General features: G+C 40.8%; 1 protein-coding gene across 1 annotated transcript in view; it reads right to left on the bottom strand.

Annotated features, from left to right (window-relative positions):
- The window catches only part of CHP1 (calcineurin like EF-hand protein 1), a 44305-nt gene that overhangs the window by 6391 nt on the left and 20571 nt on the right, over positions 1-17343 (bottom strand). Inside the window, exon 4 of the mRNA XM_024567562.4 lies at positions 13784-13911. Within this exon, the coding sequence (XP_024423330.1) occupies positions 13784-13911 (128 nt within the window). The remainder of the gene's footprint in view (positions 1-13783; positions 13912-17343) is intronic.

The raw sequence follows: 17343 nt of genomic DNA, 5'->3' as shown, positions 1-17343 counted from the left end.
GCCATCCTGGCTCAGTTGCTTGGGCATCATCCCAGAAAGTGAAAGTTCATGGGTTCAATTCCTGGTCAGGGCAAATGCCTGAGTTGCAGGCTTGTTCCCCATTGGGGTACATGCGAGAGGCTACTGACTAATATTTCTCTCACACATCAATGTTCCTCTCCCTCTTTTTCCCTCCCTTCCCCCTCTCTAGAAATAAATACCGTATTTTTTTGGACTATAAGATGCACCAGACCATAAGACTTCCTGCAGCAGCGACCGGCTCCTGCCTCCTGTGACCTGCTCCACTGCCGTCCCCCACCCCCACAAGCCAGGTAAGCTACATTCTGACTATAAGACGCACCCCCACCCCCAATTTTGGGTGTGGGGGTGCGTCTTATAGTACAAAAAATACGGTAAATAAAATCTTAAAAAAAAAAAAAGAAAGAAAGAAAAAAGTCAGATGTCCTTTTTCGTATCTTAGAATTTTAACAAAACCCCCATAAAGGTGGCTCTGTAAATTGGGCCATCTCACACAACCCGTCGAGTCCACTGTGCACCACTCAGGGGAGCCAACTATCGGAGCCGTACGGGTACCAAATGGCTGACTACACCAAGTATTGCTCTGGGAAAGTGTCTACTTTGGCAACTTTGAGCCAATTTTCAAATAATTCTCTACCACTTGGGAGTCCTGTAGGTAAAGAACTTCAGCTTCAAATAAAAATGCCAAGAATTTGATAGTCTTCTGACCTTCTCATGTTTCTTTCCCTTTAACAATAGATAAGTCTTCTAGAGAGTAGGATAGACATGTGAGAGAGAGAACTGAGAGGAGCAAAAATCATTCAGTCATGTTGCTGAAGGGCTACCACGTGAATAGTGTGATAATGGATGACTTTGTAGGCAGTCACACTGAGGAAGTGACTGCCTTGTAATCAGAACTGAATTTAGTGTGGTTTTGAGGCTTGGGATCACTTCAAGTATGTCACTAAGATTTTCGGTTTTCAGTAGAGTGCTGTGAATACTCAAAGGCCAAAGCCCAGTGCTCCGCAGTTATTATAAAACACAGATACAGATCTGGTCCGTAGGAACTCATGATCTAGCAGAGGAGAGCAACGTGCACTACTCACTTTAATACATCCAAAGTGCCACCATGCATCTGAAATTCAGGGTGACAAAGGGAGATGTGCCTTTCTGGTTCAAGTAACATCTGAACAAGTCTGACAAGTAGTGGCATTCCAGGCACAGCTAACACTAGGTACAAAGGCATGAGAACATGGATGAGTATCTACAAGTTTCATCACACCCTTCTTAAAAAAAGAGTGCGTCCTCTAAAAGAAAAAGTAAAAGTTTGTAAAAAATATAATTTACTCTTCGTAAGGTACATATTAGAATTCTTGAGTGGGAAGTAATGGGAGAGATTTTTCTCTGATATTTGTCTGTTCTTAATTTGGTTAGTTGAATAACTACCAAATTTGAGAATTTATATGCTGAGGCAGTTTAGAGGCTAAGAGGGAAAGGAGACGAGGATCAAAAGTATTCCTAAAGGAATCTGTGTTTAATATATTCCCTAAATTAAACACACACTTCTGCTCATGCTGGCAGCTTTCTGAAGTAACCACAAAATGTGTTATCTACTAAGCTATCCTCAGGATGATTTCGGGATGGACATCTGTTTGCTATGTAGCCCATAAATATCTATTTCTGAATTTTTTTTTAATTTCTGAATTTTAATTGGGGCTACTGGAATGAACACTTACATCCCTTTCTGCCAAATTATTTACAGAATCCTGATCTGCTAATTTTTTTTAAATTTTGAATTTATTGGGGTGACATTGGTTAGTAACAGTATGTAAGTTTCGTGTGTACAGTTCTACAGTACATCATCTGTATTTTGCATTGTGTGCTCACTACCCAAAGTCTAGTCTCTTCTGCCACAATTTACTTGACCCTCTTTACCGTCTTCTTCCTTCCCCCACCCCCTCCTCCTCTGGTAACCGCCATACTGTTGCTTGTGTTTATGAGTTGTTTGTTTGCTAATTGTGTGTTTTATGTTCCATGTGAGTGAAATCATATGGTTTGTGCCCTTATCCATTTGACTTATTTAGCTTAGCTTGATACTCTCAAGATCCATGGCAGTGTTTCATCCTTTCTCATGGCTGAATAGTATTCCATGGCATATATGACCACGTCTTTAATCATTCATCCAAGGACACAGGTTGTTTCTATGTCTTGGCTACCATGAGAAATGATGCAAGGAACACAGGGGTACGTATACCTTTACAAAGAAATGTTTTCAAATTTTTCAGGCAGATGCCCAGAAGAGAGATTGCTGAATCATATGGTCTCTTCCTAAATTTTCTGAGGAACTTCATACTGTTTTCCATAGTGGCTGTACCAGTTTACATTCCCACTGGCAGTGTATGATGGTTTTTTTTCTCCACACCCTCTCCAACACTTGTTATTTCTTATCTTATTCATAACAGCCATTCTAATAGGTATGAGGTGGTACTCACTGTGGTGTTTTTAAGATTTTATTTAATTTTAGAGAGAGGGGAAGGGGGGGGAAAAGAGAAGGAGAGAAACTCAATGTGTGGTTGACTCTCGCACACCCCTAACAGAGCTCTGGCCTGCAACCCAGGCATGTGCCCTGACTGGGAATCAAACTGGCGACCCTTTGGTTTGCAAGCTGGCACTCAATCCACTGACCAACACCAGCCAGGGCTCTGGTTTTGATTTGCATTTCCCTTATAGCTAGTGAAGCTGAGCATCTTTTCATGTATCTGTTGGCCACTTGTATTGAACTGCTTATTCTTGAAACTCAGCTGCCATGGACTGAATGTTTGTGTCCCCCCGAAATTCATATTGGAACCCTAACCCCCAATGTGATGCTATTAGGAGGTAGAGTCTTCAGGGTTAATTAGGGTTACATTATGTCATGAGGGTGGGGCCCTAATGATGGGAGACAGGAGATCTCTTTCTCCTTTCTCTGTTTCTCTTTCTCTCCCCCCCACCATGTGAGAACACGGTAAGAAGATGACTGTCGCCTTGGCTGGTGTCAGTGGATTGAGTGCCAGCTTGCAAACCAAAGGGTCACCAGTTCGATCCCCAGTCAGGGCACATGCCTGGGTTGCAGGCCAGAACTCTGGTAGGGGTGTGTGAGAGGCAACCACACATTGATGTTTCTCTCCTTCTCTTTCTCCCCTCCTTCCCCTCTCTAAAAATAAATAAATAAAATCTTATAAAAAAAAAAAGATGACTGTCTGTGAACCAGTAGAGGGTCTTCACCAAGAAACTGACCATGTGGCACCCTGATCTCAGACTTCCCAGCTTCCAAAATTGAGAAATGTCTGTTGTTGAAGCCACTCAGCTATGGTATTGTGTTACAGCGGCCTGAGCAGAATAAAACACCAGCAGAGGAGTAACTAGAGAGATCATTTGATAGGGCCTTTTTAAAAAAAACTGCAGCAACAGTAGTCATTTCTCAACTGACTTGGATTCCTGTCAGTCTGCCCTGGCCCTGAACCAGCAGAAACATTTTCCCTAAGATAATGGCCATATGTACAAATGACTGAGCCATTCTGTTAGGTTCTCTCCATTTCCTGCTTCTTGGTCCTATGACTTGGACTCTCCTGTTTCCAGAGCTGCCTTCTCAAATCTCCAGCTCCACAGCTTCAAATGTCACCTAATTCTGACCACCTCCAAACAGGCAGCTCCAGTTCGGACCCCTTCCCTGAGCTCCTCAGAGCGATACAGTACAGTGGTCAAGACACTGGCTCCGCTGAACCCTGGCTCTGACACATACTGGCAATGTACCTCAGTTTCCTGAGGGGTGCAGACTATAACAGAATCCACTTCATAGCGTTCTGAGGATTGAATGAGTAGGTACATGAAAGACACTTTAAACTGTGCCTGGCACACAATAAGAGCTCAATGTCATCTACCTGCCATCACCTCTGCCCTCTTCTCCTACCACTCACTTCTTTCTTGATAATGCTTGTTTGTTCTCTAAGTACTCATTTCTACCTAAGGGCCTTTACACCACCAGCTGGTCTCTGCCTAGAGCTCTCTTCTGTTCTTCACATGATTGGCTCATTCTTAGTTCAAATTTCAATTCCTCGGAGTTCACTCACCACTAAAGTTGTGACACCCCCTATCACTTTCTAACCTTATTCATTTCCTTCATAGGACATTCCACAATCTTAATCTTATTCATTTGTCTTTTTCCATAAAGTCTGTCTCCCTTATTAGATCATAAACTCTATGAAAGCAAAGACCTTATCTGATTTATGCATCATTATATCCTGGGCCTAAAGTAGTGCCTTACACCGAGTAATTGCTCATACATTTGCTTAATGAAAGACCAATGAATGGTCTCAGTCAAACCTTCACCTTTTAATCACTGTTCTTTAAAAAAAAAAATTGTAGAAATATATACATAAAATTTACCATTTTACCCTTTTTAAATGTATAAACATTTTAGCATTATGGTGTTAACTATTATCACCACTCATCTCTAGAACCTTTTCATCTCTCCCAGCTGAAACTCTGATTAAACAGTAACTCCTATCTCCACCTGGCCCCAAACCCTGGCAACTTTCTATGAATTTGATTACACTAGGGACCTCTTTTATGAGGTGTTTGGCTTATGGTTGGGAACTGCCCTGCCTGGTTTCAGAAGCTGTAACCCCCCATGGCTAAGGCTGAGTCAGAGACCTTGGGACCATAAGCCACTAAGGAGACAAAGCTTATCTTCCAGGCAGGGGCACCACACCTCTGCCCACTTTTACTTCAAACTGTTTGTCCTCGAGCGGATGACCAGTTAGCCAATCACAGGTAAGATTCCTCAAGGGAGGGATGACCCCTCGATCCTCGGCTTTGACATAGCCTGAGTCCTCATTCTGTCTGCAAGAAGTCTCCTCATCTCTTGGCTGCCTTACTTCCCCTGCCTGACTTAAGCCTGAAACAATGCTGGTGGGCAGTGCAGCCCTGGGCAGGAATGGGCAGTTCCCTGGGGCAATCAGGCCTAAGAAAGAATGCATAAAACCCTGTGAAACCTGCTTTGCTAAGAATGCCCTCAATTTTCTGATAAGGGTCCAAGCATGAAATGAGTTTGTTTCCTAAAGTGTTATGGCCCTTTGGTTAACTGACCCTGACTCAGAATAAGCCCTCATAGTTCTTTGTATGTTATCTACTGTTTGATCCTTACTGCCTGACAATAATTTATGAGCTTTACCTGTATTCCTGTGCATATTGAATCCAATAAAAGCCCATTGAGGAACAGGCTCAAGGCCTTTCTCCTTTGAGAGACTGGCCACCTTTCTCCCCAAGCATATCATGTCTTGGTAGACTTATTCTCATCTGTGGGGGGTGGGGGTGGCTCTGTGGGCTGAGCCCCTCCCACAGCTTATTTAATTTGCATAAGTAGATTCATCCATATTATAGCATGTGAAAGAATTTCCTCTTTAAGGCTGAATAATATTCCACAGCATGCATATAACACATTTTGCACATCTAGTCATCTGTCAATGGACATTGGGTTGCTTCTACCTTTTGGCTATAGCGAATAATGCTGCTCACTATTTCTTCTTGGCTACTCTCCGAAACTTAACTTCACCAGTATTTTCCATCATCCCAATAAAATATTTTCATGCACACTCTTTATTTCCCACATCATTCATTATGTGTTATAAAAAAACATTTAATAGGACAATTAGAACATCAAAAGGGAGACTTATAGACCTCTCCCAAAGCGTTCTAAGATGGGTTGTATTTTTCACATAAGACATTAAAACCTCTCTGCTCTGAAGAGGAGAGCAATAAGGAACCATTCCTGGGAGACAAACGTAGCTGTAGTACTGTGTGTGCTTGGGCCTGTGTCTACATAGGTACAGTGAAGCCTTGTTGGTTACACCTGACTTTCATTCATAAAACAGAATAGGACAAAGTGTGCTCTCAGAGTTCCTGGAGAGACTATTCTATGCAAAAGATGCACCATAAACACATTTGGTTCCAGAAGTCCCCATTTTTAAGTAACATATCCCCTATATGGACGGTAATGGGCTGCACCGGCAAATGTGTCACCAGGTGTACGATGTTCAATTGCTCTCAGTTTGTAAGAGGTGCCACCGTGCTGCTCCCACAGCTCTGTGGGAAATTCAAAGAACCAATACACAGACAGGGAAGCAGTCATCTAGGACTCCTCCTGTATGTAGCTTTGGTTTCACTTTTGGTCTAATTATATGAATATGATCCCTACAAATAGACCAGACCAGAGTTTTAATTCATTTTCAGCTTCTGTAAAAGTTGATCTGAAAGCCAAGACTGAAGTAATGGTAAAAACCATGCATAACTTGTACAGTGCTTTGTCATATTCTACCTTATCCTTCTAAGGTAGAAGGAAACTAAAAGCTTGCCATTTAAAGTGGCATTCAGTCCTTCTTCCTTCCTAACAGAATCTCATCCATGGCTTCAGGAGGGGATTTGGTTTCTCTCTGTTTTTCTTCCCCCTGTCAGATGTGGACAGGGAAGCACACAGCCCAACTGTCACTGAAAGTCATCAGGAGAATGTGACCATGAGGAGCTGTGCCTTTGGATGAAGCAGACCCTAAGGATGGTAACGCAGAGGAACAGAAAGAAATCTGGACCCTTAATACAATCAACCCTGACATAGTGTCACCTGACTTGTAAAGTGAGATAATACATATCCTTACTGTTGAAGCCAGATGAGTCAGCTGAAGGCATCGTGACACAGCAGGTACTACCAAGAACACCGATGCTATTTGGAAAATTTCTCTTAGGGTCAGCGTGAATTAAAGACATTGAGGCCACAGTGATTTAGAAGAAAACTACAAAGAAAGGACTGTGTAGATGTGGTGCATCAAATATCTGAATCAAATCATGGGAATACAAAGTTAAATATTTTTTTTCTTACTATTAACTGCTTGCTGATTCAAAGGTCTATAATGTAGAAACCTTTAAAAACCACAAGGAGTTCAATTTACTTTACCTACTACTTTCTCTTTTTTTAAATTTTTAAAATTTTTTATTTTTAAAGAGAGGTAGAGAAACATCAATGTATGAGAGAAACATTGATGGGTTGCCTCTCAGCCTACAACCTAGGCATGTGCCCTGACAGGGAATCGAACCGGTGTCTCCTTGGTTTGCATTGGTTCACAAGGTGGTGCTCAATCCAGTGAGCCACACCAGCCAGGGTGTTTTGTTTTGTTTTTAATTGTGGTAAAATACACATAAAAAACTTACCATCTTAACCATTTTTAAAGTGTACAGTTCAGTGGCATTAAATGCACTTGCATTGTGGTGCAATCACCACAAACATCCATCGCAGCTCTTTTCATCTCATAGAACTGAAACTCTATACCTATTAACAGTAACTCTCCATTGGCCCCTTCCCCCCAACTGCTGCCAATCCCTGGGAACCACCATTATACTTTCCGTCTTTATGTTTTTGATTACTGTAAGTACCTGATGTTAAGTGGAGTCATACAGTATTTGTCTTTTTGTAACTGGAATAGTGTCCTCAAGGTTCATCCACATTACGGCCTATATCAGAATTTCCTTCCTTTTTTAAGACCAAATAATATTCCTTTGTATGTCTACATCACATTTTGCTTATCTACTCATCCACTGCCAGACACGTGGGTTGATTTCTTGTTTTAGCCACTGTGAATAATGCTACTATAAACAGGGGTGTGCAAATATCTCTTGGAGACCCTTTCAATTCTGTTGGGTATATACCCAGAATTGGAATTGCTGGGTCACATGGCAATTCTATTTTTAATTTTTTGAGAAATTGCCATATTATTGGATCAAAGAACCATCATGATTTTGAACTACTGTTAAACACAATAACAAATTGCGATATTTATCTACAACTAAATGTGAAATAACTATGTCTCATTTCTATTGGAGTCAGAGCCACAGGTACTGCTATTACTGCTGTGGTTTGTTGCCAACGTTCATAAATGAAGGAAATACCAAATTTTAATGGAGGTTGGGAGAAAAAGACATACTATTTTTCCTTCCCACATTCACAGACTACTCTGTTGGTGGATCCTGGGTTAAGAAGCAGTGTTCTCTAAGGTGCTCTTTTTTTCTTGAACGGGGAATTACTACCTTTTCAGAGACAGTATTACCCATACATGGGTATCTCTCTTAAAAATTCTGCCTTCCGTTGAACTAAAGTATCTTCTGATCCACACTGCATACATTCTTTCCCACATGACAGAAGATAAATCTCTAACTCAGTCTTTCCTTCTGCTGACTTTATGTCCAGTTCTTTCAAAATCTTCCTTATTAGGGGGGAAAGGGGACCTTAGTGGGTACAGAGTTTCAGATTGCAAGATGAAAAACTTCTGGGGATCTGTTTCACAACAGTGTGAGTATATTTAACACTACTAAACTGTACACTTAAAAATGTTTAAGAAGTGAGTTTTATGTTAAGTGGTTTTTTGTTGTTTTTTTTTTTACCACAATAAAAGAACTCCTCCTTATGAAAATGATTTATATGGTTTTTGATGCCTTCAAATTTCTAGTTGCTTTCTTCTAACTATGCTCTAGTATATCTCGGGAATCCAAACTGAAATATGGTTCCCAAGGTGTGTTCTCTCTAGCACAGAGTGGGACTACCAGTGTTCTCATTATGATGCATTTCTCTTCTCATAGCCTAAGAGTGCATTGCTTTGGGGGAGGGTGCTGCAGGCCAGGCAGTCAGGGTGAACAGTGGCTTCACTTTAGATTTACCCTTAGATCTTATTTAGAGGTGTTGCTGGACCCAAGTGCAGCACTCCAGTTTATCCCTTATAATATTCATTTTGTAAGACTGAGTCCAGATTTTTTCAGCTTATCAAGACTGCTTTTGGTTTTGATTCTGTGACTTCTTGTATTAACTATGCCTCCAAGTTCATAGTCAACCTGAAACTTAATATACAAAGGAAAACCCCCAAATACCCAGAATTTATTTACGAAAATTCATGTATTCATTCTTATATGTTTAAACTTCAGTCACCTTCAACATACTTTCCATTTGATGTAATACACCTATTGAGACGACTTTCCCATTGCTCAAAACAGTTTTGAACTCATTGATTTCGATGCTTTTTAGTGCTTCTGCTGTTTTTTGTTTCACTTCTTCCACATTGGCAAAATGTTTCCCTTTGAGGACTTTTTTCATCCAGGGAAACAAAAAAAAAGTTGCTCGGGGAGAGACTGGGTGAATAGGAAGGGTGGGGCACAGAGGTCATGCTGTTCTGGTCAAAAACTGCTGAACACTCAGTGTGGTGTGGGCACATGAGCTTGTAAATCACCCATGATGAAAAGGGCAAAGGCGTTGAAAAAATCTTCAAAAAAAAATTTCACTGAGGCAAAACGCAACCTCTCACAACAATGCCAGCTGGTATACACTGATACAAACAGGTTCCTAGAACACTCACCTAGCAAGGGAAACCCAGCACTCCAGAATATAATCCCTTTTTTGCCACACACCCCATATTTGCTTATTACAACTTCAGTAAAAAGTTACTGAAGAAAAGAACAATGAGAAGCTGAAAGAGCCCTGCAGCATACCACTGGGAACCTTTTTCAGGAGTGATACAGATTCACAACTGTTAAGTATTCTAACCTATTGCTCCCTTCCAATTTTATCACCTGTGTAGCTTTGTGTCAACACTACCACATATGAAGTACAGAGCTGTTTCAAAGCCTTAGGGCTCCAATGTTATTTAACAGATAATAAAGCAGCACATCTATTACTCTATCACAAAGTTGTTTTAATATTTTGTTAACTAACTGTATTTCAATATAATTGGTTTCCTTTATAATCCTATGTATTTTATGATTCAAAACATTCTGAGATGGGGTCAATAGGATTCACCGACTTCCCAGGGAACTCATGACTTGGAGAGAAAGTAGAGCCCACGCTGTAGAAGGAACTCAGGTAACAGGTTTCTGTTAGACCTGATGACCTTTAAAAAGTTCCCGCTCATCCTGGATTAGAAAACAAACATAGTTTTATAGTGCACAGAATGTGTCTCACTATCTTCTCTTTAACTAACTCACTGGACCCACGGGTGCTCTCCTGCCCCTCTACAAACTGTTCTAACCGATGCGGTGGCGTGCTGTACGCTTGCAGCAAACAGGGTCTACGAGTGGCCCCTCTGCCCGTTTCCCAAGAGTGGCTTACCACGAGAGTCCTAAAACTACTTGTACTAGTTATACTTTCAATTAAACTGTAATTTGGAGAGAACCAAGATGGCAGTGTAGGTAGACACACTGCGCCTCCTCGCACAACCGGAACTGACAGAAAATCGAAAGGCAAGGAAGTCCGACACCAAGTAGATAAAAAAGAAACATACATTCAGACCGGTAGGAGGGGCGGAGAGGGGCACTGGGGCGGTGGGGACTCGCGTGGCCTTGGCTGGACCAAGACTGGTAGAGTGTGGGACAAACAGGGCAGGCAGTCTGACCACTAGCAGACCCTGTGGCCCCACATTCGTGCAGATAAACCAAGAGGGCCGTATTCAGAGTGGCAGAGAACAGGGTAGGCAGAGCAGTGGGTAGCACCCCGCGGCCCCACATTCCTGCACAGATAAACCGGACAAACGGGGGGGGGGGGGGGGGGGGGAGCGAAGCAGACCGCGCAACCCAGGGCTCCAGCACGGGGAAGTAAAGCCTCAAACCTCTGATTGAAAATGCCCGTGGGGGTTGGGGCAGCAGCAGGAGAGACTCCAGCCTCACAGGAGAGGTTGTTCGAGAGACCCACAGGGGCCTAGAGTGTGCACAAGCCCACCCACTCAGGAGCCAGCGCCAGAGGAGCCCAATTTGATTGTGGGAAGTGGAGTGAAAGATTGAAATTCGGAGGAGAGTGAAGCGGGGCGCCATTGCTCCCTCTTGGCCCCTCCCCCACGTACAGCGTCACAGCGCAGCGACCAGCGTTACTCCTTTCCGCCCCTTAAAGTAACAGAGGCGCCAAGACAAAAAAAAAAAAAAAAAAAGGCCCAAATGACAGAACACTTCAAAGCTCCAGAAAAAATACAACTAAGCGAGGAAGAGATAGCCAACCTATCATATGCACAGTTCAAAACACTGGTTATTAAGACGCTCACAGAATTGGCTGAATTTGGTTGAAAACTAGATGAAAAAATGAAGCCTATGCTAAGAGAAACAAAGGAAAATGTACAGGGAACCAATAGTGATGGGAAGGAAACTGGGACTCAAATCAATGGTGTGGGAGAAAAGGAGGGAGAAAGAAACATCCCACCAGAAAAGAATGAAGAAACAAGAATTCAGAAAAATGAGGAAAGGCTTAGGAACCTCCAGGACATCTTGAAACGTTCCAACATCCGAATTATAGGGGTACCAGAAGGAGAAGAGGAAGAACAAAAAATTGAAAACTTATTTGAACAAATAATGAAGGAGAACTTCCCCAATCTGGCAAAGGAAATAGACTTCCAGGAAGTCCAGGAAGCTCAGAGAGTCCCAAAGAAGCTGGACCCAAGGAGGAACACACCAAGGCACATCATAATTACATTCCCCAAGATTAAACAGAAGGAGAGAATCTTAGAAGTAGCAAGAGAAAAGGAGACAGTTACCTACAAAGGGGTTCCCATAAGACTGTCAGCTGATTTCTCCAAAGAGACCTTACAGGCAAGAAGGGGCTGGAAAGAAGTATTCCAAGTCATGAAAGGCAAGGACCTACATCCAAGATTACTGTATCCAGCAAAGCTATCATTTAGAATGTAAGGGAAGATAAAGTGCTTCTCAGGTAAGGTCAAGTTAAAGAAGCTCATCATCACCAAGCCCTTATTATATGAAATGTTAAAGGGAGTTACCTAAGAAAAAGAAGATCAAAAATAGGAACAGTAAAAATGACAGCAAACTCAGTTAATTAATGACCACACCTAAAACAAAAACAAGAGCAAACTAGGCAAACAACTAGAACAGGAACAGAACCATAGAGATGGAGATCACATGGAGGGTTGTCAATAGGGGAGTGGGAGGGGGAGAGGGGGGAAAGGTACAGAGAATAAGTAGCATAGATGATAGGTGGAAAATAGACAGGGGGAGGGTAAGAATAGTGTAGGAAATGTAGAAGCCAAAGAACTTCTAAGTATGACCCATGGACATGAACTATAGGGGGGGAATGTGGGAGGGAGGGGGTGGGCAGGATGGAGTGGAGTGAGGGGGGGGAAATGGGACAACTGTAATAGCATAATCAATAAATATATTAAAAAAATAAACTGTAATTTAATAAAAACTGAAATACATGTGAAACGTTATTGCTTCTAAGAAAACTAGACTATTTCTAAAAGACTTAAAATTATTAAGTCAATGAAAAAAAACTTGCTAAAGTAAGTATGGCAGAACAAGTATAAAATATTGAGGGAAAAAACACCTAAGAAGATTCTATTCTGAGAATGCTCTAACAAGTATCTTTAAGCTCTTTCTCCTTAAACTGCAAGTAGAAACCTTAAGCTATACATTATAGATGTGCTCCACAACAAGTCACCCAACTCCCATCAGCAGACGTACACTGCAGCAAAACAAACCAACTCTTGGTTCTCTACCATAAGGTTGGCCAGTAAATGCGTTCTTAACTACATTAGGCAAAATAAAATGTTTAACCGTGTATCCTTTTCTATAATTCTACACTAGAGCTTACTTTATCAATTATTGATCAATTCCTCATCTGACAAAAATGAGTAAGAAAATTTCTACTACACCAATGTCAGAATCAGGCAAACACATACCAAATATATGCTAAAATTCTTACAATGCAAGACATAAGGCTTTGTCTCAAACAGTATTTAGTCTTGAAGAAACAACTAGAATTCACTAATACAGAATATAGTAAATTTAAGCACAATTCATTAGAGTTCTATTTTCTTTTACATCCAGTTCTGTTTATATTTAAGTGTTCTGCTCTTTATTAAGTACATGATCACATAAAGAAGAGTAGTATTTTATTATTTTGGTTCAAAAATCTTCCCTATCTTATATAACAATACTTATTTCAGTGCTTCTTAAATTTTTTTCCTGAATAAAGCAGTGAACTCATACTCCAATCCTATAGACAGGGAGACTGGGAATATGGCCCAAGGGCCACAAATCAAAAGTTTATTTTAAGTCTTCTGTGCCATTTTCCAAAATGTATGTAAATTTTGCCTGATAGTCTAAAAATATTTATCTGTATTTTTTTCAATATTAAAAAGCCTTTTCAAAGACCTCTTTGTATACCACTGTGTACCCTCGAAGAAAAGTTTGGATTCAACCGATTCAATTCCAATTTTGATTTGTGTTAAATGAAAAAAGAAATTAAATTGCAATTTCTTAGAGAAGTGTTGTAAGTGATTGGGCAATATCATATATGAGCCAACAAGGGCAGAGCGAAATCTAACAAAGATCCATGGGAAGGAGGCAAAAGGCACGGGGACAAAAATTAAATCTTGCGCTAACCTAGCTGTCCACCCCTACTTAAGTCACATCCAATATCTAACAAATTCTCTCTGAGGGGGGCTGGGGACTATCATTATTTCTTACAGGTGGGGTTGGATCTTTTTCACTGTTGTCACCCTAGCTCTTACCACAGTGCCCGGCACACAGTAGGCCTACTTGCCCAAAGTCACATGGTCAAAAAGTGGCAGAGCTGGGATTCAAACACAGTCAGTTTAGCTTCAGGGTCTGAGCTCTTAAACACTATCCTCTTATAAATGTTGTTGAATACATGAATGAATGAATAATCTGTAAGAAATGAAAGGCAGATATTTTACACCAGAAGACTTTAACTTCTTACAGTGCAGTTTGTTGCTTCGGCTGTTGAGGGGTTCTGGTCCATTCACATCTTTACTCTTTTCATTATCTTCAATGGGTCGGAAATGAGCCAAAGTTCTCATGAATCCACGGAAGTTTACTTGGTCCTCTCTGATTGAGAAACAACAAATAACACCATGTCAATCGGGGTGATCATCTCTTATGAATTCAATATACTGGCAATAATTTAAGGAAGTCTCTTTCCATATGCATAGTACAATACTTTAGTGATCATAAAAATATCTTCATTGAAGTCTCACCCAAACCTCGTGAGGCAGGTAGTATCATTCCCATTTTATAAGTGATTAACCAGGGCCAGAGTCACCTATTGAATATACCTCTCTCTCTTTTCCCAAAGAGGATTTTGAGTAGCTCCAGGGCCGTGGTATCAGGCAAGCCAGGACTCAAACTCACTGTTTTAGACTCTGCAGCAAGCAGCAAGTGGTCATTTCAAATCAATGACTCCCAACGACCTCCATTATCTCCCTTGCAGTCACATATACCTAGTGATATTTTAAGGTAAGGCATACTATGGAAAAGCTGCTTTTAAAATAAAGTTTAACCCTGGCTTGTGTGGCTCAGTGGATTGAGCGCCAGCCTGTGAACCAAAAGGTAGCCAGTTCGATTCCCAGTCAGGGCACATGCCTAGGTTGCAGGCCAGGTTCCCGGTTGGGGGTGTGCAAGAGGCAACTGATTGATGTTTCTCTCACACACTGATGTTTCCTTCCTTCTCTTTCTCCCTCCCTTCCCCTCGCTCTAAAAATAAATAAATAAAATCTTTAAAAAAATAATAGTAAAATAAAGTTTATTTTATAAAAGCAATAAATACATTTTTGGAAATTTGGAAAAAAAAAGTAGAAAGAAAAAAACTATTCCTGTTCTAACAATCCATTATAACTATCATTAATATTATTTTCTTCCAGTAATTTTTCTATGCTGTTTGGATAATTGTGAATATACTGCATATGTGATTTTGTATCTTGCTTTTTACTTATTCATTTTTAAATTTAAATTTTATTTTTCAATTACGGTTTACATTCAATATTATCTTATATTGTTTGAAGTGTATAGCACAGTGGTTAGATAATCATATACTTTACAAAGTGGTCCCCCCAATATTTTCAGTTCCCACCTGGCACCATACATATAGGGTGGAGCAAACATAGGTTTACAGTTATTCATATGGAAAAAATATAATCATTAATAAATAATAATACAAAAATAAACTGTGTTTTCATGTACTCAGAACTATAAACCTACTTTCCCCCAACCCTATAGTTATTACAATATTATTGACTATATTCCCTATGCTGTACTATTCATCCCCGTGACTATTTTGTACTTTTTGTTTAAAGATTTTATTTATTTATTTTTAGAGAGAGGAGAAGGGAAGGATAAAAAGAGGGAGAGAAATGGCAATGTGTGGTTTCCCCTTGCACGGCCCTCACTGGGGACCTGGCCCACAACCCAGGCATGTGTCCTGACTGGCAATTGAACCAGCGACCCTTTGGTTCGTAGGTCAGCGCTCAACCCACTGAGCCATACCAGCCAGGGCCATTTCATACTTCTTTATCCCTTCAACCTTTTTCACCCACCCTAGTCCCCTTCCTCACTGTCAACCAGTTCTCTGTATGTATGAGTCTGTTTCTATCGCATGTTGCTTTTTAAAACTTTTAAGCATGTCTCCAATCGATATAGACACTTTGAAACACTTTAAATGCCTGCATAGTTGTGTATCTGTATCATGAGTCTATTATTCCCCTCATAACTGGATAGATTTCCCCCTACCACCACCGTTTTTTATGATCACAATGTTTTGAAAGACCTTTTCATGTATAAAGCTTTTTGGTAGAGAAAAGTTTTTTTATCATGCCACAGGCTACTCAATAATCCTTTAAGAAATAATTCTAACATTTAGGTAGATGAAGAATATTCTTTAGTATTAAAAAAGAATGTCCCGATACGAGGGATGACCACGTGAAGGAAGTGGGTGGAAACAGCTATCTAAAAGCCAAGGAGAGAGTTGGTAGGAGAAGCTGACCCCACTGACACCTTGATTTCTCCCACGTAGGCGGAAAGTGAGGAGGGTGGTAACAGAGTCTGACAAAAATCACATATGGGATGGGAAATAGCAGATGAATCCATTTAAAAATGACCAGATGCCCTGGCTGGTGTGGCTCACTGAGTGTTGGCCTGCCAACCAAATGGGTCACTGGTTCGATTCCCGGCCAGGGCGAGTGCCTGGGTTGTGGGCCAGGTCCCCAGCAGAGGGGATGCATCAGAGAACTACACATTGGTGTTTCTCTCCTTCTCTTTCTCCACCCTTTCCTCTCTCTCTAAAAGTAAACAAACAGATAAAATCTTAAAAAAAAAAAAATGACCAGAGCCCTAGCTTGTGTGGCTCAGCGGGTTGGGTGTCATCCTATACAACAGAAGTTCACTGTTTAGAGTCCCTGTCAGGGCACATGCTTGGGTTGCGGGCCAGGCCCTCTGTTAGATGCATGCAAGAGCAATTGACCGATATTTCTCTCCCTCTTTCTCCTTTCTTTCCCCTCTCTCTAAAAATAAATAAAAATCTTTTAAAATGACCTGAAAACCATTAAATGATGATAAAAAGGATTTAGTAAAATACAGTGGAAAACCATCATAGGAAAAATTGTTAATACCCTCCATGATGTGAGACTGCAAAATAAACCATAATAAGGTATCTTAGTATATCAAAAAAGTAAAAGAAAAAGTAATTAAAAAAAAAAGAATGTCTCATGTGACATAGTTGTTTATCTAGGGCACTCATGGAAAGAACAGTTAGTTACCTGGTTCTTATGGCTCCCAAAGAATAAACCTCAGTCTTTGTGTGTCCCATTGAACAGATGCAGTATGTTAGGGCTCTCAAGTGCCAGGCAGACACACAGATCAGAGACCTTCTAAAGGTAGAGTTCACCACTCATGAGCGCATTGGACTCAAAAGAATGACCTTCAATTCTTCAAGGTAGCTATTACTACTAATGGAGTGGTATCTTACAAAAAAATCTAAGATCTGACGAATCAAGTAATGTGAAATAAGACTTGAGTTATATGCCACAGATTAATGAATATTTTACTGCCATAATGTCTCTGAGTGAAGGGTAACTAACTACCACTGTTCCACTTTCAAATCTCATTCTTTAAAAAAAAATCCACCTGCACAAGATTACAGAAAACACTAAGAACCCGGAAGCCAAATATCTGTAACTGATTAGACAGAGCAAGCGGCAGAGGTGCAGCTCGCTAAGAGCTTAGCAGTGTAGCCCCGTGTTGGCCTCGGCTTCCTCACGTACACCTACCTATTTAGCAGCAGATACCTGGGTAGGATGGCAGGTAAGGTGATACTATAGTCACAACAAAGGTGGTTTGGCCTTATAAATAGCTTTCCATATGCTGCTTCTTCAAATAATCAAGTGCGACTATGGAACTCTGAAAACAGTTTGCAAAATGACCTACTGGGTTTACTTTCCATTGAAAAAGATCCGAATACAAAGCATAGCTGTGGAAGCTATCTCCGCA

The sequence above is a fragment of the Desmodus rotundus genome, chromosome 7 (assembly GCF_022682495.2).
Source record: "Desmodus rotundus isolate HL8 chromosome 7, HLdesRot8A.1, whole genome shotgun sequence".
Classification (NCBI taxonomy): Eukaryota; Metazoa; Chordata; class Mammalia; order Chiroptera; family Phyllostomidae; genus Desmodus; species Desmodus rotundus.
The sequence above is the reverse complement of the archived record's forward strand: the minus strand, read 5'-3'. Positions and strand labels throughout refer to the sequence as shown.